Source organism: Pempheris klunzingeri, chromosome 4 (assembly GCF_042242105.1).
Source record: "Pempheris klunzingeri isolate RE-2024b chromosome 4, fPemKlu1.hap1, whole genome shotgun sequence".
Lineage (NCBI taxonomy): Eukaryota > Metazoa > Chordata > Actinopteri > Acropomatiformes > Pempheridae > Pempheris > Pempheris klunzingeri.
Genome location: NC_092015.1, coordinates 7,039,643 through 7,063,589, shown reverse-complemented (window position 1 = coordinate 7,063,589; position 23,947 = coordinate 7,039,643). Strand labels below are relative to the sequence as shown.

General features: G+C 40.5%; 1 protein-coding gene across 1 annotated transcript in view; it reads left to right on the top strand.

Annotated features, from left to right (window-relative positions):
- Positions 1 to 23,947, top strand: part of nbeab (neurobeachin b) — a 191,559-nt gene that overhangs the window by 151,378 nt on the left and 16,234 nt on the right. Inside the window, exons 41-47 of the mRNA XM_070828730.1 lie at positions 4,552 to 4,669; positions 4,755 to 4,857; positions 5,475 to 5,590; positions 7,984 to 8,096; positions 17,550 to 17,690; positions 18,773 to 18,892; positions 22,644 to 22,796. Of these exons, the coding sequence (XP_070684831.1) occupies positions 4,552 to 4,669; positions 4,755 to 4,857; positions 5,475 to 5,590; positions 7,984 to 8,096; positions 17,550 to 17,690; positions 18,773 to 18,892; positions 22,644 to 22,796 (864 nt within the window). The remainder of the gene's footprint in view (positions 1 to 4,551; positions 4,670 to 4,754; positions 4,858 to 5,474; positions 5,591 to 7,983; positions 8,097 to 17,549; positions 17,691 to 18,772; positions 18,893 to 22,643; positions 22,797 to 23,947) is intronic.

Below are 23,947 nucleotides of genomic sequence, written 5' to 3'. Positions count from 1 at the left end.
GCCATGTGGCTTGATGCCAAACTTAGTGAATCATCGCTGTAGGGAACCCCAAGTCTAAGTAACTGTTTGGATTTTTCATGGCATTTCTGTAGCTTTTATAGTCCAACATAGACAGATAAGAATGTTTAAAGAGCCTTGACTCTTTAAGGAGAACTAGGAAAACGGCTCCTCCCACCTGTCCTACCATGGCAGTGTTGAAGACAGCGCTGCAGGGCCTGCTAATGTGCGTGAAATACCATCCTTGACATAAATGTTATTGACAAACTTGGCTGGACATTTGGGGCAGTGAACTGCCAGCATATTTAATGCATATTCATCTCCTTTATCCCACTGGTCTTACCAGAGCACCCAAGCTGTGTCATATTGCCACACTCCAGCTACCACCCAAATGTATAGTGACACTGATTATGCAAATCTGTATCTTGTTTCCCCCCCAATACCTGCTTTAGGAGCCTGCTACTTTATTGAAGTTGAGATATGGGTCTTGCATAGAGGAACCAAGTGAAAAGCTGATTTTTTTTTTAATAATCTGTTGAATCTTTTACATTTTTTTATTTCTACACTTCATAACATTGCCACATTAAGGGAGGATCAGATGAGACACAAGCTTTGCTCAGGCATGTGTTATGAATCTTTGCAGGATGTAAAAGGGTTTATAGCTGAAATAAAAGAGTGGAGGTGGGACGTCGTGGTCAGGCACCTAAGATTTCTGTATGCGCAGCTTTATAAAGTTAAATATGGCAGTGCACAGAGTGTATTCCTATTTTTACGTGTCACAATATGTTACATGTCATCTCTTACCCATGGGCGTATTTATACAAACAGATACTTTTTGTTTTGTTGGTCTTTAAAAAATTGCATTTACAAAAAAAATAGTAACGACATCTCTTTCCAGATATGGTGTTCCTGTTATTCCTTATAATCAGTGTTTCTGAAAAGAGATGGGTTTTTTTGTTTTGTTTTCAAAGTAAAACATGTATGCCATTGAAATACTTTTTATTTATTGTGTAAACTCCCTACATCAGTTTTAGCCTCTTTCATGGTTTACTTTCAAATATATCATATCATCTAAACATTTTTTTTGTGACCCAGTCTACCACATCATCTATGGCTGACGATGCTCGCCCACTTAGCTGAGATTTGCTCTCTGCTCTGGCTGTTACCAGGTTTTCCCTTCTCTTGCCTTCTTCGACTGCTCAGCCTCTTCACAGATATGGCCTATATTGCCTGGGGTCAGCCATTGAATACTGTATACACAGTGTGTGCTGATCCTCCAAATTGCCATGTGTGAAATCCATCCCTCTTGCTCCTGGGGGAGTAGTCATATCACTCAGAATGAAACTGCCTCTCGTATCCTCCCCTTATTCTTCCACTTTGCTCTTCGCTCTGGCCGCCTGGGACCATGCAGTTGTGAGGCTTTATAGTGGAAGCCTATTAGACAAATCTTAGAAGAATGCAGTGGAGGTGCTGTGATACCAGGTTGTCACAGTGCTCCACAGTCTCATATAAACATATCAGTCATGCTGGCTTAGAGGTCTTACTAAATGATATTATTCTCTGTTTGGTATAGATGCAGTGGAGTTGGATTGTATTGTTCCATATGGGAAAAAATTGCACCAGGTTTTAGGAAATGCTTCATTAGATGTATTAATAACATCTGTCATAGTGTTTCAGCCAATGTGTGGTTAAAGCTATTCGTAAGTCAGATATGATTACGATCTGTTTCCATGCATGAAGTGGCTCCGCATCGCTTTTAAGTATGATGTGCTTCATTTGAGCACCTGCACATTATTATATAAGAGTTTCAGCATAAAGACCAGTGTCACCTGTGCCTCTCCTCATCTATTCTGTCAAAATATTTTCCCGATTTCCACCTGTGATGTTCTAGAGGCAGAATGCAGCCTGCCCTCTGTCAAATCAGGGAAAGACGAGAAGGGGAATAAAGGAAAGAACGGACAGAGACGTTAAATTGCATTATGGTTATTATTCTGCAGAGGTATATCTCCCTGCAGCTGGCAGAGCAGCGCATGCGCCTGTGGCTCCTAATGAGCCTGCATGGAGGGACCTGTGTGGAAACAAAAGGCTATGCTTGTCGGCCATACCAGACCCCTCCACCCGTCCCCTCACTACTCCCCCAGCCCTGAGCGTGACAGACCAAGAGCAGAGCGCCGGTCCCTTCCTGGTGGCGTGATTAGATTGGGGCCGAAGTCTCCAGCTGGCAGGCCTGTCTGTGACTGGAGGCGGCGGTCCCCAGCGCTTGTCACTGGCTGACACCTCTGACAGGCAGGGGACAGCTTCAGCAGACAGGTTCATTAAATGGCATTTTTTACAGCTGGGCCTCCAAAAATGAGGGCTGGGCTTTGTCAAATCTCCAAGTCTACAGGGGCCCCTGCGTGTTGGTTTAGACCAAAGCTTTGTTGTTATGACAAATTTTTTGATCTGGGCTGTTTGAAATCAGTTCTTTTTTCGCCTCTTTAGCCTCTCTTTTGTTGACAGCTAGCCCTTTGGCCTGTACTTTGTCATGGCAACAAAATGTTCACTCTAGCTGGGTAACAAGAAATAGCCAGGTCTAAAATATTTTTGCACTGACTGTCAGATAAGAGTTTAAATATTTTAGCTTTTTTTAAAATTTATTTTTAAGTTACTTGCAGGACTCCTAATTACAGTTTTTTTAAAATAATAAATGATATAACAAATAGATCATTCAAGAGGCATCTTTATGGCACTGTATAAATAAAATAGTAAAATAATAAAATTAATAGAGACTTTGCTAAATATGTCAAACCATCCAAAGTCTCTAGGCATCCAAATAACTTAATAACTATTCAAATACGGCTCGGTTGTGCCTTGATGGAGTAAGCTGCATATTTGTATGACTTGCCCTCTGCTTTGTACTCAGAAGACTACTTGCAGAACATCTGGCTGCAGAGCAGGAGGGGGATAAAAGCTGCCATGCTTCCAAGTGAGCTGCTCCTGGCCCTCAACAGTGTGCCCGCAGTTCCATAGCCCTCCCTCCATCTCACCTCCCTTCCTCTCTACTTCCCCCTCCAGTCAGCACGTTGCCTCCTCTGGGCCGTGCTGTCTCTATGACAACTGTTTGAGTTGGGGGTTGCAGAGGTGTCAGGCTGGGGCATTACTGGGAGGAAAGCACCAGAGATGCTGTGCTGCACATCCAGCATCTCCACCTAATCCAATTTTAATTGAGCTCCAGAGATTTTGGATGTGGCACGGAGGTCGGGCATGAGCTATTCCAGGGAGAAATTAAGGCAGCCCGGCTCGCACTGCACTCTTCCAGCCTGTCACTATTTTAAATGAGCATTAGCATCAGACCTAACCCAGCTGAACATCTCACTCTGGCTTCCCTCCCTCCCTGCCTACTCCACCTCAATCACCCCCACACACATACAGACACCCCCCCACACACACACACTAATGTACTGTAGGGCCTCGGCCCCTTACTAGCCTGTTATATCTTTATTCTCTCACAGTCTTTGAACTCAACATATGTGTGATTATAACCTGGGGAGCTGATGAGGTTGCTCCCCAGCTCATACTGTTGGACAAAATTGTTCAGTCAGAGGAAAGTGAGATGGAAGGAGGGGGGAGGGAAAGGTGTGTGAGGGGACCATTCTCACCTGTCAGAACAACTGTCTGAGTTTTCTGTGTGTGAACCTGCAGCCCCATGGTGCTGCATACACTAATGATCCTTTGGCTGTTCTCTCCTCTCCTTGGCATGATGGTTTTTATTGATTATTTATGTGTCACTGACCCAGGGGATTGTATTTTTGACCACTTGCTGTAGTAAGCTTTCCAGAAAAGTGTGAAACACTCAAAGTCAATCTATAGAGAGCTTCAGATTGGGTGGAAAAATGTTGTAAGATATGGTCTTAATAAAGCTTTGTTACAAGTTAAAATAAAGAATGAATGAAATGGTGCATGTGAGATATTAATAATCAGTTTTGACTACAACACACACACAGAAAAGTTATTAACAAATTTTAGTAGCACAGTGGTTAAAGGAATAAGCTGGCTGAGAAACAATGAGTTGTGTTAGAGTACTATTCTGTGTCTTACCAACTATTGTTGTGGTGTCCATAAGCAGTAAAGACAGTTCACAAAGAAATATTAAAAATGCAGCAGCTGCCAACTTTTTTAATAGTAAACCAGTAAACAAATATTGAACCCTGATCTCTCTTCAGAATAACTTTTCTTAGGTCAATTTGGAATTTGGAAAACAGAATAGGCTCTCAGATTGCTTTAGTGTTCATATCACAACAAATCAATGGCTCAGTTTACACCAATACTTTATTTAGTTCATATAATTTAAATCATAGACAACTTTTTCCTCATTTCAATCCCACAGAAAAAAGTGACACAATTGTCTAAAAGCCTCTTACAACACTTGACTTGTCATTCTATCTGTGACATAATGTATGTCAAATCTGTATGCAACTTTTAATAGTGAACAAAATGAAATGGACAGTAGTCTTTATCACCAGTAACCTGTGGTGATCTCTGGTTTTATATATCTTCTTTTTTCGGCCCTTTTAGGTCTTAGCATACACTGAAGGTTTACATGGGAAGTGGATGTTCAGTGAGATTCGGGCAGTATTCTCCAGACGCTACCTCCTGCAAAACACAGCGATGGAAGTCTTTATGGCCAACAGAAGTAAGTGCCAGTGCCAGTTATAGCATTTGATATTCCTTCTTGTCCAGTTCTTCATCACCAAGTGATATCTCTCACTGTTTCGCAGCGTCAGTCATGTTCAACTTTCCTGACCAGGCCACGGTAAAGAAAGTGGTCTACAGTCTTCCTCGAGTAGGAGTGGGCACCAGTTATGGACTTCCACAAGCCAGGTGGGCCTCACATGCCAGAAGAAAATGAACTTAACACTGTTAAATATTTCAAATATTGTAATTACTTCATGATGTTACCTTCTCAGTGTTGTGTGCTGAGGGCTCTGTGCAGCCTGGGCAGGAGCAGAGTCATGTGAAGTCCCATTGCTCCAGTCATTGAAGTGGATGTGCATTGACCCTGACTGAACTGACCTAATTCTTTGACAGAAGACTTTATATAGCATGGCTGCAGCCAGGCCACGGACCACAGAGAAAACCACAGATTCTCTTTAGACTCTCATAGTGCTAACAGGCCTGTTTATGCATGCAATCTACTGGAATTGAAATTGTGTAAATGTGAAAACCACTGCCACAATTATTCTCTCACTTGCAGCTTGACAATTCTTGTATCATAAGGATCATGATCTGGGATCATTCTAAAACTGACCTGGTGGTCACAGCGCTGCTTATCATCTACCAGTTTTCAGCGATGTAGCCAATCCTTTGAATTTAAGCATAGCTTCACATACAGTTTATGCACTTTACTTGAAAAACTTTAAGAATAAAAGTTGTCAAATATCCGTAACTAACAACAACCGTCTTTTTCTTGATTTGCTGTTGAAATGTTTTTTTTCCAGGCGCATCTCCCTGGCCACCCCACGGCAACTTTTCAAATCCTCCAACATGACCCAACGGTGGCAGAGGAGAGAGATTTCCAACTTTGAATACCTCATGTTTCTCAACACTATTTCAGGTAAGGGTTCCTAATGCCTGACAAATGGAAGCTCTATGCTTTTAATCTGGAAGTAGCTGAAGGTGTGAAAATAGTGCATTCACTTTTTCTGAGCTATCAGTTAAATAGATAGATTCTGATTTGTTTTCTTCCTTCTCTGCACAAATTTTACAACTGGTGGAAGTGTAAAGTTTTAGTCTATTATCTATGTGAATCTCTACACCATTAGAATCTCATGACTTTAAGTTTAGCTATCATGATCAATAAACTTTATGTGTCAGTGGCACTGGAAACATAGTATAGGTGGCCTCAGGTATGTCATATTTGTTTAAGAATCCATTGTAACCTTAAGCGGTGCTCAGCGAGGTAGACTTCACTGTTCATGGGAGTGTGCTGTTTGAAGCAAAGAGCAGGCACAGCAGATTTTGCCAGATAATTAGTGTCTGGCTTTGTGAGAGCGTACACATGTGTGTCTGCGGAGTTGAGAGGTTCTGTTGTCGACTCTCTGATCTGAACTGCAACTAACAGGGAAGGCGAAAGCGACTGCACGCTACTCTGCTCTGCGAGGTGTCATCCTCCCTCTCGCTGCATATTCATGCATATTTATATTTAGCTCGTGCTTGAGTTCGATACATTATTGTCAGCTAATTAGATGTAAGGCAGACAGAAAAACATGCCCAAAATTCATTAAAAATCCCTGGTAATGACCTGGGCTGACAGGGATGTCAGAATAGTGTGGGGCTTCCGACAGGCAGGGGGGTGAAGTGCTGAGAAGAGGTGTGAACGGGAAGTGGTCTCCTAATTAAACACTATTCCACTGTTATTAACATCCTGCCACCCTAACTCAGGACTCAGCACCAGTGGGTTGAACCACACCAATGCCCCTGACTCTTCTTCTTCCACACTCTGCCCGCTTTTCAGTACGTGGCATTAACCTGGATAATTATGTTCTGTGGCTTCCCCAAACCCTGGATACTCTGTAGAAGCCTTCCCATTGACTAGCCTGTCACACATTATCACTCGCTCAGCTAGATTTAGATTATCTAATGCCAACCTGCTGCAGTCCAGGAGTGAGCAGAGACACGCCTGCTGAATTGGTGGAAGGTAAAATTTTGTAAATACTCATTAAAGACACCAGCAAGCAAATTTGGGAGGATTATTTCCATCTTTTTATTATTTTGACCTTAGTGTTGCCACCTCTTGATACTGCTTTGGTTTAAAATGCTCAAAGCTTTCGGTATGTTGGCCGTTACATTATAAGACTAAGAACATCATCTTCATGTGCTTTATATAACTGAACTTGCTGATTGAGCATAGTCTTGGTTTCTCTGACAGCTTCATAAGCTTAAAATGTAATTTTTTTAATGTAGAAATGTACAGGACTGTCATTTCTTGCAATGATTCTTGTGTAATGATGCAATAATGTGTAATTTTGAAGTTTCCACAGGCCTCTGCTTTAAAAAGTCATTCTTACAGTATGTCATAAGATGATCTACTATATACACCAACACAGGAGAAGAATAAAAGCATGCAAAATATTTCTGGAAAAAAATGTTATGTCTATCAAATAAAGATGTCATAGGAATGTGGTCTTATCTTAGAATTAGTATTGTTCCCTCTAATTAATTTGATTTAATTAATTTATTTAAAAGTTTCATAGTGGGTAAAATAAAATGTTGTTGCCTTTTTACTATTAATTTGCTTTGAGCCTAAATTTTAGCTTGATTTATTACCAGCAGTAAAGACTCCAACAAAACTATCCAAAGCAGCCCTGTCCCAATCCTGGATTACGACTGGCCATCAAATGACCCCACAGCTGTATCACTATCATCTTCAAAAGAAAAGTGCAGTATTAATGACAACATGGTACATGCTCCTGGCTTTTCCCATATATTTCGTATGACACATTTTGCCATCTGAAAACCATACTACCACTGCCAGAGCATAGAGGGAATTCACATCTGGCCAATCAGCGCATCTGACTGTAGTGACATTTCAGGCATTTGGAGTCATGGCCCTCAGGAGAATCTATATCCCCCTAATTATATCCACTCCTCACAACTTAGAGATCCTTATGTTCTCTATAAACTTAAAGACAGCCACCTCGGGCCTCCTGTAACTCCCATGGTTCACTGATAAAGCACTCTCAACAGGAAAAAGGTATGGGGAGCACAGAGAACATTCTCTCATAGCAGAGTGAGCTTGCCATTAATGCATGTGGTTCCCTGGCAGACTCCGTTTGAAACAGGAAGTGCGTCTGATTGAGGGCTCTGAGATTGGGGGCTTGTAGGAATGTTGCATGCTGATCCCCCAAAGTAACTGAAGACTCAAGTGTACCCTGCCCTGCCTCCAACCCCTCTCTTCCCGTCTAAGCCTTCATCACTCACAGATTTCTGTCTTCTCTATGCGTCTAGGGAGGACATACAATGACCTGAACCAGTACCCGGTCTTTCCCTGGGTCCTCACCAACTATGACTCAGAGGAGCTGGACCTGACCTTGCCAGGGAACTTCAGAGATCTCTCAAAGGTACCAAGGCCTCTTGGCCATGCACCTCAGTATGATGGGGGAGGGCGTCAAGTAGGGGTAGCTGGCCCTGACGGCAGGGGATTTCCTTATTAAGGCAGAGACTGTAAAATAATATCATATTTAATAGCTAAAGAATCATGTGCAGAGTCTAAACTCATGCAATGGAATGCTGAAAGTGGAAAATGCTGATAGTAACATCCTGAAATGCACTCAAATAGTTTATGTAAGTTTACTCCCCATTTATTTGGTATATTACTGTCTGAGCATGTGGTTAGAGAGTTTTCTACATTTTTTATAACCATATGCGCCGTGTATAATAAACAATGCAGTATCCTGCTCACAGTTAACAACTCTTTCAGCAAGGCGGCTTTAGCTGCATCATGTGACCCAAAAGTAAGGCGGTCTGGGCCATGCGGTTGACACCATTATCTAATTTTAAGTGAATGCTCACAGTGATGAACCCACAGGGAATTATCACCAGACTCTGCAGGTCTCCTCAGTTCTATGAGCTCAACTCAACAGTTCAACTTTTTTGTTTGTTTGCTCCCACTTCTCTTGTGGTACAGTTGGAGCTGATGAAGACCAAAACAGAGCAAAAAGTGTGAGAGTGAATATTGTATTTACATTACCAAGTGACCAAAGACGCGACTTTGAATGACCAATGTGTCTGTTGGATGTGTAAATAAACAACTGCTCGCTAAAAGGTTCATTACTGAATAGTAATATTTCAATGTTAACAGCTTCATTCCACTGCCTCAAAGTGGACAAAAACAGTTATTGTCATTATCAACAAATATCATCATACAGAAATTGATTAAGATTAAATGATCATTGAAAAAAATAATCAAACATGTCTAATTCCTTGAGCTGCATTTGAAACGGAACTCTTCATATGTGTAAAACAAAACTCATTTTGTTAGTTTGAATTACAGCTTGTTAGGGATCATTAATTTAGACAACAAATATTTGTAGAACAGTGTCATCGTATCATCACTTGAGAATTCATATTGAACTATTGCCCAGGCCTTATCTTTACAGTACATTTCTACACAAACACTAACCACATACTGTATTCTGGCAAAAATAAAGCACATTTGCATATATTAGAGCTGGTCATTTTATTAAGCATCACCATTTAGTAATTTAAGTTTTTGCTTAGATTTCACTTTCAAGGTTGATGAACTGATAGGAACAGGTCATAAGCATAGTGTTGCAGTGACAGTCTTTGTAAATGTGGTGGATCAAAAACGCATCAAGCTGTGCAGTAGCAAGAGTTCTGCCAACGCTGCCAAATCACCAGAGCTCAGACACAATGACACTAATGCCCCACAACCCTGGGAGATAAAGTTCAGCATTATGTTTGCTCTGTCTTTGACTGCAGAGGAAAAGGCAGCAGATCGCTCTGCCACATACTGTGGCCTGATTTACTTGTTTACCACCCCCTTCTCTTTCTGTCCCTCTCTCTTGCACATGCACACTGCAGCTCACTGACCTGAAAACAGCCGCATTCCTGTCTGAGCTCTCTCTCTTGCTCACTTTATCGCTCGCTCATTTTCCCCTAGTTTCCCTCAATGCACTGACATCCAGACTAAGAGCCTCACTTCGTCTTCTCAGTTTTCAAAAATTTGTATCAATTTTCAGCTTTTCAAGGCATCTGTGTGCTATGTTTTGTAGTTGGGTTTGACAACTTTGAAATTGGGGGGGTGGGGGGTGTTACTATGAAACTCAAAGAATCATGGAAGAGTTATTGTTGTGTAATTGAAAAATGAGCTCCTGCTGCTCTGGAGCATATTCCTGTATTTTAGTAAAACCAGAACAATTTAGACAAACTACTCAGTTGTGTGTCTTGCCGCCATCATCTCAGCTCTCGTTGCTTTTGGTAGGTCCGGCCTGTGGGGTATCCAGGTGGGCTGAGTGAGCCGTGGGATGTGTGTATGCATGTGTGTGTTGGGGGGGGGGTGAGGGGTGGAGTGATCAGGACTGAGCCATGTGTACCCCTCCTGCCCTGGGGAGACAGTTATGTATTGTAATGTATTCCAGTGACATCCTCCCATGCTGTTTACAGGGCTGAGCTGCCTTCATTAGCATGAGTTCACAGCCTGTGTCTCCTGACAGTTGTCCTTGGAACCCCAGGGCTCTTACCTCCAAAAGTTCACAGCTAGTGTAGCAGGGAGGGACAGAGGCCCCCACACTCTCTGCTTGGCCTGCCCTTTTGTTCAATTATGGATCAGAGGTAGCATCACAGTCTCTAGAGACTTGCTCATGGTATATTAGGACTGTGCGTCTCTCTCTAAAGTGTATGTCCAGTGGTTGTGTACCACGCATACTGTGTGTGTAGTAACTAGACTGGGTGTAATTTCAAATTGTTTGACCCACTACCCATGTTTCGCAATATGAAACCAATTACTGAGGATTATAAACATGTTTTTCTATCAAAATACTTTCTTTCATTTAAGATAAATGTTCACACAAAAGTAGTGGGTTGATACTCAGCCCTCATAGTTACTGCGCTATTTTTTTAAACGTATTTCTTGTTTATTTTATTATTATTTCTGATAGTGTAATCACCTCATATAAAATGAGCTGTAGCATTATGAAGATAAATTGTCATATCATTACTCTTAAGGTTAGGTTGATACACTGCATAAAATTGTAATTGCAGCTAAGATTATAAATTAATGCATCGTTGGGGCTCCTAAATTTTTTTCACATTATCCCACACTGGCGTGTGTACAATCTGGGAGGCTTTCTTTCCCACAGATAGTCGTTCATGAGACCTGTTTGTCAAATTACAAATGACAAATGTCACTTGATGGACAGCATTGTTGGAACTGCTGGAGCTCTGTGCTAATCTGCCAAATAATATCTTCCACAACCTACTGCACACACCTACAATTACCTGCTGGTTGGGCATTCAGTCAGCTCTGAACAGTGCTACTGAACACTGCATTGCTTTGCCTCAGGGCCAGAGTTCTGCATATTTGGATGTCAAACACATTAATGCAGTGAAGTGTTTCATTAGATTCTAACGATTATTTCTTGATGGATTGACAAGTGGATGATAGATTGGAGGAAGCTAATCTTTCTCATAGCTGTTAAATGATGTGATGGCCACAAAATTGCGTAAGAAACGGGCGTGGTTTAACACTGCTTCTTCATTCACTGACTAACATTTATTGGATGCATCATGTGTAAAATATCATTTCAAGAGACAAGCAACACCAGAAAGTGACACCACTAACCTATTTCTCAATTCATGTTATTTAAAGTGTTGACATACATGTTCATCTTACGATTACTGAAATAATGTTTGTTTATCTAACCACATTTTGAATGAACTGTGCTAAGACAGAGGAATTTATTTTAATTTGTTTCCTGCTCAAAACTTCTGCTGTGTGGAAAGCTGAGCATCTCTAAGAGACAGACTGTGGTAACAAAGACAGAGCTTGGCTGCTGTAAAGATGCTCTCCACACGTTTCTTCCAATAATGGAGCCTTCTTCACCCTCAGTTCCACTCCAGTCAGGCTGTTTGGGAGCATATCTGCTTTATCTTGAGTTTGAGCAACTTGATTGCATTAGACTGGAGCTGCATGCAGCCCTGCCACTGACGAGGCAAGCAAAAACGACTGCGACTTCTCCTGACAGAGCACCATAGCAACATACTGTAATGTAATTTATTTTGAAATATAAAATGCAATATGCGTCTCTTTGGGAGGTAGCTTAGATATAACCAAACAAATGGAGGCACACTGTGCACACTCATTCACGAGCAGCCATTTTCATCTCATGCATCATTGGTGTGCAACACCCGAAATGATCCTGATTGAATCTGATGCCAAATCTACGTTTGATCATACTTTGTTTAGTTGTGTTGATGTATTTCACGGGGTCAGGTGTTACAAAGGAAAAAACTCAGATGGGAGCAGTGTGAAACTGTCTAAACTAGTTGTTTTCATTGTCTTATATCTGTGATCAGTATGATATGCAATGCTGGGAGAAGGGAAGAGGTGATTATTCTTTGTTGAATGGAAGTAAGCAAAGCCTGATTTGGGCTTATCAACAGATGTGACTATGACAGGAATAAAGGTACTAAAGGACCACAGGTATGCTTTTTTAGGTGGGTTTTTATTTCTCATTAAACAACTAGTCAATAATGCATTCTCCTCATATTGTTGGCTGTTCTTTCATAGTCAAAAGAAAAGTGTATCAGAAGTGGTATTGGTGGAAGTGGTTCAGTTTTTTGAGTAGAATTTGACATTTTCATACAGAATACACCATCTTTATTGTAAGTATGTGTTGCACACCTTTTGGCTAACCTGGAAATAGCTTTTTAGTTTATTTTATGCTTGAACTCTCCTAGGAGCAACCATGTGGGAGCTACATTATGACAGGCTTTCATGTTCTTGTAGCTGAGAGTTCATTGTCTTGGCAAACATGCTGTGGAAGTAGTTTCTCTTTCAAGGCTACTTATGGTCAATGCATTACAATTTCACATGGTTTATTATTTGTGTGCATAGTCTGTTTTGGATTTGACCCCTCCTTCATTCTATGACACATTCAATGGTAAGGACAGTTACAGTCAGGACAAATATTTCTTTCAATCAATTTAGAAGATTGTAAGATTTCACAGTATTACTATTACGAACTATTCAGCTAATATGTGTTCTTCATCTTTTTTCCACGACGGGGGGGGGGAACGCAGTAACAACCATTGTGCAGTTATAGGGTGACAAAGTCATATCAAAAGCGAACTGGGACAGAATGGTAGTGAATGCACAAGCAGACAATACAACCAGGCATTGCTCAGGATTTGTGAAGAGAACACAGAGAGTCACAGTCACCTATAGTCTAATGTTAACTTTTGAGGGACACAGTGACCTCACCAACCAACAGCACTCAATACTTTGGTTTACAACCTCATCTTAATGCACAAATGGGGCACCACAAGCCACCAGAACAGCTTTAATTTTCTTACTGCTTTCCTTCTGCTTTCAGTTATTCATAATTTTCCTTAATTTGTCACCCATCTGTACATGTCTACACATGCATCTGACTGTTGTAAATATACATTGAATTTGCATTGCATCAATGCAACTGTATCAATCACCTGAGAAATATCCAGTTGGCCATTTGTCAGCTTTATTTTATCTTTACCTTTATTTTGTCGCTGAGCAGTGTTCAACAATCTGCTAGGTGCAAATTCCCATCAAGATTACGGCAACTTGTGACAAAGAATAAATTCTTCAGTGATATGGGTGAACCGGTACGGTAAAGTTTTGTCATGCAGTCAGTATAATTACAAGTGCACCAACCACACAACCTTTCTAGAAAACAAAACAAAAGCATTCTTACTTCTACACTGCACAACAATTCACATAGAAAATGTCCTTATTATATTTATGCTTACACAGCTGAGGGACTTGGGAACACTGTGAGAGCATTCATGTAGTGCCAAAGAGAAGAATGAATAGGAAATAACTTGTCAGTAAACATGTCTTTGGATCTCTCTCCTGTGAGTCTGTGCTTCATTCAAGATGTGTTTGCAGTTGAGGAATAGTCAGAGAGGTTGGTGGCAGGGCAATGGAGTTAGGTAGTACTTTTTGCATGTACCTGAAATCTAAAATCTAAAATGTAATGTTCGCTTGTAATATCCCTTTAGTCCCTTTATGTATAATGTAGCATACCTTTGCCTATAATAACATGACTTAGTTTTTTCCAGCTTCCTCTGATATTATTATTTTAAAATGGTCAAGTAAAACATTTAATAACCATTGTGTGAGCTTTGGTTCCAATACTGTGATGTAACCTGTTTACTTATTCTGCTCTTACACTTATTACTATTAGTATTATATCCTTATTCTTCCCTTTGTGTCACACGTATTACCTGGATCTTTCATACAGCTCTAACCTGCATTCGTTACACTAGCAGCAGTTTTACGGAGTGTGAGACGTCTTGTGGCTTGCACCCCGATCCAGCTGGGCCAAGACGTCACATGCAAGGCTATTATCACCCCATAAATCTATGCAGATCTCAATAAACTTCTCTTTCAGTCTATTCAATTGTGCTAACACTGATGTGGACTGCCATTAAATTTTAAGGAAGAGCCACAAAAAAAAAAAACACTGGCTCCATTTAAGCTTGCCTTAGAGCTTCAGGCATGTGCACTGTGCCACACATGGATAATACCATAATCTTCAAAATGACCAAGAGAGTCTGTCTGTCGTACTGAGGTTGCATACCAAATGTACCCAGCCAAAAGAATAACAGTGCAATTTTAATAATGTTAGAATAAGTGGCTTTATTTTTAGGCATCAGCCTTAGACCCTTTTGAATTGTGGGTTTTTATTTTATTTCTTCTGACCTCTGAGCTGCAGCTTTCAGGTAGGAAAGCTGCCATTGATTACATTACCAGTCTCCCTTCCCCCTTTGTAACCGATTCAGTGGTACTGAGTATATTAATATTGACTGCCAATATGCCTCCAAGGCTGTTATATTGGACAGGGTGATTGAAAAGGCAGAGAAAGCAATTTATTCACCGCTAAATGTATGTTTAATGGGAGTAATTTTGTTGCCTTAAGAACACATAAAAATGAAACAGCTGCCAAAGGGCAAAAGCCCCAGTGATGGTGTCAGTACAATATTGAAATTATTACTGAGGCTGTGGTTAAATAATGAACCATTCTATCCAGGGTTTGGCCTAACTATGTAATAATTGGGTGGATGTCAAATACGCATACAGCAGTTCTTTTTTACTTTTACGTTAGTTTTTACAATAATTAGGCACCAGTTCGTTAAATGCAAAACAATGAATAAGAGTTTTTTTTTTTTTGTTTGTTTTGTTTACAGTTTTTGACATGTTCAGTCTTGACATTGCATTCATTGCTCTTTTTGGAGAATCTGAGGCTCTGCTGTTGACCAGTGAAAATCTGGTTTGGTGTTTGTATGTGTTTCCCTCTGCTTCTTACATTAATATTTGGACAATGTTAAAGTAGCAAATGTTCAGTAGCTACTTGATTCTTTGTATCTGTTGTGGGGAGCTTTTATAATAACATGTGTAATGTAATGTAAACTGACACAGATTTTCTGCAACAAACGGTAACCTAGTATACCTAATTTTTTCAGTTTTAATTTAATTCTACAGTTGGTTAATTCTAAGGTCAGAGTTTGTGTTGTTACATTATTAGATTTTACGATATTGTGTAGGGCCTGTGAAGTCCCAGGAGCAGTGTCTTGTAGTACAGAAGGGCTCTAAGCACAGATGGCAGTAGCGGTGCTGAGTAAAGTGTTTGGCTCGGTGGATGCGTTGGGTGTAAATCAGGTCAGCCAGGGTTAATCCACATGGATTACCCACAACATTTAGCAGGAGCCGCTCATATCTCCTCCCCTCATCCTCAGTGCACCATCCTGCTCACCCATGCCACCATAGCCCTGTAAATTTCAGACAGAACACAGCGCAACAGGAACTTTTTAGCGTTCTGGAGAGTAATGGGGTCTGGCAGACAAATCCCAGAGTAAAGCTCCTTGTCTGCTCTGAACTCTCCCCCAGCCTCTTTGCTGGCCTCACCACATGTAGCCTATTGAGGAACCACTAAGACCCTGCAAGTCAATCTCTGTTAATTATGCTCAATTATACTTTTCCATTCCTTGTGCTTTCCTAACACTAGGATTAGGAATGCAGCACCCAACAAGAGAGTTTTACCTGTAAATCAAAGTAGAAGTCCTGCAGCTTTATTGCCTAGTTTGGCCTTAAATGAATTTCACAGCAGCCATGAATTTGGACCATCACATCACTCACTACATGATGAGCGCATTGGCAGCAAATCGCCTTTCAACAGGCTTCTGCATACACTATGTACACATTACAGTGATGGAGTCAAAAAGTGAAGACTACAAAGTATAGTAGTAGTTACAGAAGCTACAGAAGCCTTTTACAAGTATATGGAATGAATATTTCCCATTACCCTTTCAGGAGTTTGATATATCTGCATGATCATTCAAATGTAATTTACACGTAACACCAGTCATGTGACCTGCCAGATTTGTTAGTAGTAAGATTTTCTGTTTTGAGACTCAAAATTCTTGTTTTTGGAGAATACAAGATCTGAGATGGTGCAGTGTATAAAAAAAAAAAAAATTACTTTTGGGTTACAAAAAGATTTATCTTCATACATTTGATAGTACATACTCTATACTAAAGCATTGGCCTGCACGGTCATATATTGACCCACAGACCCCATCATTTTGGTTAGGTGACCATAGGCCAAACCCATACAAATGTTTTCCAATCTTAACCTTATCTATATTATAGTACATTGCAAGTTTTCAGAAACATAACAAGCTTACAGTTTTGCCTGTTGTTAAGAATGCCATCAGTTTTCACTTCCAGTTTTTCAACAAGCTATATATTTGAGCAACTGCACATAAAATGTAGTTTTTACTGACCTCATGTCACAGTTATGCAAGTTAAGTCCGTCTGTGTGGTTGTTATGAGAAGGCAGATAAGAGAGTCAGAGCAAGGAGAAGAGCTCATATTATTTCTATTGTAAAGCAAGCATGCTGGCTTACAGTTCCACATAATGTAAATTTTAAAATCTTTGAACTTGTCTATAAATCCTTTCATTGACTTGTCTTGCCAAGACATGTGGCCGGTATAGTCCTCAGATCTACAGGCCTTCTGCTGCTCTCTGAATAGAAAGACCAGTAACTAGAATGCTTTAACTTCAAATGGGGTATTACTATGTTATTACTATTTTTGATACTTTTACTTGATATTGACTTCTATTTAAAACTTGTATCTCTTTCTGGCTGTGATTTTGGGCGTGGTTTTGAGCAAGTACACACTGAAAGGCTCTGTGTTAAAAGACATACTAAATACTAATATATACTAAATTCTATAGAGGTGTTGCTCCAGTAAATGTGGCCCTCAAAGGTTAGTATAGGTTTAATACTATGTTTTATGCCACTAGGATAACTAGCTGGTTACTGTGTACTGTGGTTCTTGTGGTTTGATGTAACTTTGTTGGGCATGATCATTTTCAATACAGATATATAAACATAGACCTGAAGTTTGTAATACTGTTAGGATGTCTACTTCCTCTTTAATATTCAAAAAATTGCTTTAGTTTTGGTTGTTTTAGTAGATGTTTTAATGTAAAGCACCTTATCATTTTTGCATTAAAGTTTATCTTCTTTATTAAAAGTTTTATCAGTGAGAGAATGATTTCTATTTATGGGATAATGTTATCTTAAAGGTGCATGCCAGAAAAGGAAGCATCAACAAAGGAAGAAGTGATATATTCCAGCTGAAATTCGCCTTAAAGCATATGACTTCCATATTGGAAACTTCTGTAGTGTTGCTTAGAGGGGAAACCCTTTGTTTTACTTGTGGCAAACAAGAACCGAATTACGTCATTGCAGGAACTGAACCTCTTCTTCCCTTATTTTCTTTCCAGCCTGTTGGTGCCCTGAATCCGAAGCGTGCAGCATTCTACGCTGAACGCTATGAGACTTGGGAAGATGACCAGACACCACCTTGTCATTACAACTCGCACTACTCCACAGCTGCTTCCACCCTGCACTGGCTTGTCAGAATAGTGAGCAAAATCACTCCTTCAACCACCTTCACGCCCATTATTGTACTGTGTTCAAAATCACCAAATTAGTCAAGTGTTTGAATGGGAATGAAGTCAAGCTCACATTCTCAGACAGCTTTTCATTTTTGAGTCTGCATTAGTTGATTGTCACTTGTCAGACTTGATGATGGTGTTACTTTGAGGTCTGTCGGCTTCTGCACAGGAAACAGCCCGACATCTCAATTTGATTGGGGCTGAGTTAGACCAATGGCGCTCAAGAAAACACATTTCACAGGCCAGTAAACCGGCATATGTGAACTAAATAAAGAGTGGCTGGGTAATGATTTACACAGGCTGCTGTGACAGGTTTATGTGTTTCAGGCAACCCAGTGAGCGCTAGAGACATGTCCATCAAGGTTACTGAGCACTGTCCTCATTTACTCTGGAAGAGGAGGAGGAGGCAAACGCACTCCCAATCTGTTCCCCACTAAACAGGCCCTTATAACCTGCACGCCATCTTTGAGTTGGTGTGCATTTGATTTTGAAGTCAGCTTATTAATTTGAAGGAGCTTTATGGGGAGTTTGTACTGTATTTCTCCTCCTCTCCCATCATTCGTAGAAAAGGGCTGATGAACTGAGGGAGCTCCCTTGACAGCAGTTAGACTGGCTTCTGTAGGTTTGTTCCCACAATCCCTTTCTTCCTCTGGTGAATGATCCATCCGCTCCAACCGGCAATGGTCGCCATCACAGGCTGAGAAAACCAAATTTGAGCCAATTATCATTATGGCTTGCTGTACTCAGGAAGAGCGCTAATTAATTCTCCCCCAGGCTTGGATCCAATGAATGACTGATCTCAGCAGAGATCCTAGAGATCTTAGTCTACCAAAGAAAAGAATATCAATGAAATAATGCAGATAACTCAGAATATTTACATGCATATTAATAAGTAACATGGCAATCCAGTAAATTGAAAACAGCACTGAGATTTTCATTATTTTGATTATGATGATTGCAATCAAAATGGAGAACAAGATGATGGAAAAGGCAAGGACTTTAGATTTTGGTGGAAATGTTTGATCTTTGTGATCTTTTTTTCTGTGCAGGAGCCCTTCACTACATTCTTTTTTAGTGCCAATAACAACAAATTCGACCATCCTGATCGCACATTTTCAGCTATTGCTCGCTCCTGGAGAAACTGCCAGAGGGACACCTCCGACGTAAAGGTAAGAATCCCAACAAAAGCAAACAGTACAATGCATGGTTTACATTTATATGGATCCACAGGCCTAGAACTGGAGACCTAAAAAATATGCCCTTAAGAAAGTGAAAGTTAAATCTTTGATCTATTTTCCCTTGCCACATACCCTCTTTAAGCTGGTGTTATGGACTTGTAGGGATCTAATTCTGAGAACAATCACAGTAAATATCAATATATATATATATATATATATTGCACAGCATATCTACCAGCAAAATTGCAACTATACACAGTGTATAATTGGCAATATAACACTACCAAGCCTCTCACTCATTATGCTCCCCTCTTCAGCCAATGTGCCTCAACACCACTACAAAAATATATGCTATTAATTATGAATGCCTGTGAATCACAAAGACCCATAGTGCACAGGAATATCCTAAGCACTTAGAAATGCACATTTGATTTATGTCATCTGGAAAACAAACTATTTCAGAGATAGACTGATCTTGTATCTCTGCATGCAAGCACTCATGAGTTTGAACAAAGGCTGTGTCTGAGAGAAAGACAAAGCCCTCCCTCTGCAAATCCACAGAGCAGTTACTGAAAACGCTGAACCCTGCTGATTCGCCTCCATTTTGCCCACTGCATAACACACAGCAGGAATACGCACTGACCTCAAAGTGTCATATATTTCTAGCACACCCTGCATCGGGTAGTGTTGCCCCAGGCAATTAATAAAGCATTAATGACAAAAGCTATTTAAAATGTAGTCTTTTATGTAAGGACAGGGCTTTTACTCGCCAGGATCTGGGGGAGAGCAGCCAGCAATCTATGTGAGGCAGAGGCAGAAAGCTGCAAGCCAGAGAACAGCTGAATAGTCAAATGCCACCCTGTTAACAAATACAGCCTACTTTCAACTACTTGTATGTCTGCATACATTTGTTTTTACAACATTAAGATGGCTACTGATCTATTAGGAGAGGCATTGTACTGTGGAGGACAGTGCTGGATGACTAACAGTATTTCATAATGTATTAGAAACAGAAAAATATTACGCAAGGGCTTGTTTGGTTTCCTCATGGTGCAATAGGCATAAACTATGAGGCAATGCCACTAATAATGACTAATTAGTTTACCATTTCCTGTCGTTCTTTTTATAATCTATCGTTTGCGTGCCTCTCAACCCATTTCTTTTTGTATATTTTATCTTGAACATACTATGTATATATAAAAAGGAAAGTGATCAATATAATCCTATCCAAAATAAAATTAAAAAATGATAGGTTTCCATGCATGCCAACAGAAAGGCATCCAAACATATAGACAAGCGCTCAAAAAGCCACAATGTAGGGACTGAGATTGAGTGGAGAGTTCGGGGTTAAGGTCAGCCTCGGCCCAGTACAGCGAGTGGGCCATCAGGCCTCTGATTAAAAGGCAGCTTGTTTTTTCCAGGGTCTCTCCTTCATTAACCTCGGCCTCCTCCAGCAGTAATGACGACAAGACCGAGGGAGGCTGAACCCCTGATGGGGATGACCTCCTAAAAGAGCAAGTCAAATGGAAATAATCCTGTGCCGACCAAGCCCTCACCTCCTGGACTACCCCTTCATTATTGTGCAGCCATACCTCTCATTTATGTCTGTGCGCACATACAGTTATGTTAAGCTGGCACAGACACCATGGATTGAGAGAAGCAGACTTTTCTTGGAAGTAGTGGGCACACACTCATACATACACACACACACAAACTGCCACCATGCTGTCTGAAGAAATCCAGCAGCACTCCACTGGTGACAGATTTTGACGAACATGTCATTAAGGTGACACAGTGTAAAGCAATGGAGGCTTGTGTGATTGACTTGTTAGCCCATTACGATGCTGTTGGAGAATTAATGGCTGCCATGGGAGGGTGGCTTGAAAACAGAGCTGGCAGTTTTAACGGCTTGGTGGTGAGTTACGGCAGGAAGTTTACAAACGAAAAAATGGAGGAAAAGCGTGGTGTGTGTGTGTGTGTGCGCGTGTGTGTGTGTGCGTGTGCGTGTGTGTGTGTGTGTGCGTGTGCGTGTGTGTGTGTGTGCGTGTGTGTGTGTGTGTGTGCGTGTGCGTGTGCGTGTGTGTGTGTGTGAGAGAGAGCGAAACAGAATTGAATGGCTACTTTGCTCACTTCCCTGTCTTGCACAGAGGGTGAAATGTGACCAACAGCAGACCAGCAGTGTTATTGGCCTGTACCATGTCATTCTAACTCACTGCCTCAAAAGCCAGTGATTTATAGGGGACTAAAACCTCTGTACGTTAAGTATCCCATAGGCAATATAAAACTCTATATTTCCACTGAATCTGACAAACGCTGCATTCATAAAACAAGCCTGATACAAGGAGTTAAAATACTGTCCACCCAGTTTATAAGCTTAGTTCAAGAGACAGACAACAACACTTAACTTGTCTTGTGTGCATGTTGTCTAATGAGGACAGAGTGGAGGATCTACATTCCTTGTGTGCATATGCCTCATTGTGCAGAGGCTTTATTCACTCATTCTGTCATAGCTGTATGATCAGGAGGATAAGTGATTAGAGTGGGGACTGCGAAACCACAGAAAGTATATATATAGTAATTTATGTCACAAAAACATTTCCTCAAAGAATTTATTAAACGACCATATCTGGAGTATTGTATTTTGAGCCTATTACCTATCTAAAGCATGCCATACTTTTTAGTTTGACTGCTTAAGATCCAGGAAACCACCATTTAATTCAAGTGCGCTATAAAAGTTAAACCTGAATTCAAAACTTTTTCAGACAGGTCATCATTAAATGTCATCTCCTTTACCATTGCTATTTTTTGTCAAAGTTATGTTTTGGTTGCATTGTAATACAGTTGAGAACAAGTGCTGTCTGTCCAAATGCTCTGGCTTTCGAGGATGGTAACATCTGAATTTCAGACTTAGCTGCTAAGGAGCATTGCTCAAGCTGTATTTTTGGAGGGCCAAACCCAGAAGAAAAATAATAATAAGCAAATATGAATGTTGTGAGAGTTTTTAAACAGTCTCTCTATGCAACTTTGGCAAAAAAAAAAAAAAAAAGGGCATCTAAATGTTCAATGCAGTTTACCTTTCTCAAGCAAGTCTCAGCAAGTTGGTGTTTATGAAATATATAAATGGTTGCCTGTGAAGTAAGAAGTCTAAAAACATATAAAGTGCTTTGGAAAATGATTAGCAGCAATGTGAAATATATATTATGTGTATTTAATGGGTTAAAAATGTAAAAGAAATACCAGTATGATCTTTCAACACAGGAGAAATGCCTTTAGGAATAGTCTTTCCTCAAAACACAGGTCAATATTTGCTCTCTTCTCCAATGTATGGAATCACACCAGGCTCTATGTAGGGGGCTCCTTTACCATGCTGACTTCCCCTCCACTGCGAGGTCCTGACCTCATCACAAGAGCCCAGAGACCAGGGAGAAAAACCAAACTCAGTTCCAGTTTCATTTAACACACCTAACACCTCTGCCTGGAATAACTGGACCAGCACCTCTCACCGCCTTCTCATGGCCTGCTGTTTAGTTTGTTTGTGTTACCTTTCCCCTTGAATTCTCACTTCATCTCAGTGGGATACAGAGCCTTTTTTCTCTGTTTTTCATGGCTCTGTCCTCACATGTGTTATTTCTTGCACTTTGCTGAATTTTTGGGCGATTATACAGTGAAAACTATGGTATTAGACGTGGTCCTGTCAATGAGCTGTAAAAGAAAAAAAAATCTCTCTTCCTTTGAAATGTAGGAACTGATTCCCGAGTTCTACTACCTCCCGGAGATGTTTGTCAACAGCAATGGCTACCATCTGGGAATGAGGGAGGACAGGACCATGATTTGTGACGTGGACTTGCCAGCTTGGGCCAAGAAGCCTGAAGACCTTGTCAGGATCAACAGGATGGTAAGTTTTAAGCATGTGTGACATTCAATATGGTGTAATCTAGGAAATCCACAGATATTAAAACATTAATGACAAAACAAGAAAAATTCAACCCTCATCCTTCACCCCAGCATGCTTTGTCTGTACTAACAAAACATTACTCTAGCCTTTTGTAAGTTTTACCAAGAGAAAAAGTTGCAATGCAGTAATCATTGTCCTTGTCATTGTAACAATTCATTTCATTACTTATATTTATATATTTTTCTTATATGGTTTATCAAAGACCTTCCTCCTGCACTGCAGTATATGGCACACCATATCATGACATGTTACTCACTGTGGTATTTTTGTACTCAAATTACACTACAACATGTATTTACTAGTACCACACTAAAAATCTATTATAAGGTGTGATTATGTAAATTAGAAGCACTTTTTAAAGATAAATTATTTACGTTTAGATTTTGTGCCCGCTCACAGCAGCAAATACATTTGTTTCCCTCCCTTCTTTGTAACCTTCCCATGCATCTGTGTCTCCTTGTCTTATTCATGAAACATCTAATAAAGTGCACCACTCAATACTAACACTGTACCCCTGACCTCAGTGATGTCACCAAAGGACAGGACTGAGGGCAAGTTTGCCCTATAGTGTTACCCTCTCTAATGCCGGGCATCGTCACTTCTGCAGTGTGCAGGGCTCTTTCCAGCCTTCGTGTGTGAAGGTCTGTGTGTTCACGTTTAATACAGACAGCTTATCAACATGTGGTCCACAACTCTCAGCAGGTTTCAGGAGCAGCACAGAGACAGAAGAGGAGATCCAACCCGTCTCTTGCCGTCAGATAAACTCTGTTCTCCCTTTAATCTGGAATCACTTACTGTAGAAACTCAACAGCTCTCCTTCCCACTAAACCTAATGAAAGAGAACACAAAAAATTTCATAGGAAAGCTACATGATGAATGGCCATTGCATGTGCTTACAACAGAGCAGATGTATTTTTAAGCACATATCCACATTTCTTTTTTCTTTCTAATAACCATAAATCGTGTACCACGATGTGAGTACACTGTACACATGCTGATGATTCTTGGCCTAGCTACTCATAAAAGTCAGAGAACAGAATAAGAATACAGTTTGTATTCTGTTTGCATTTGTGTTTTAAATTACACTATAA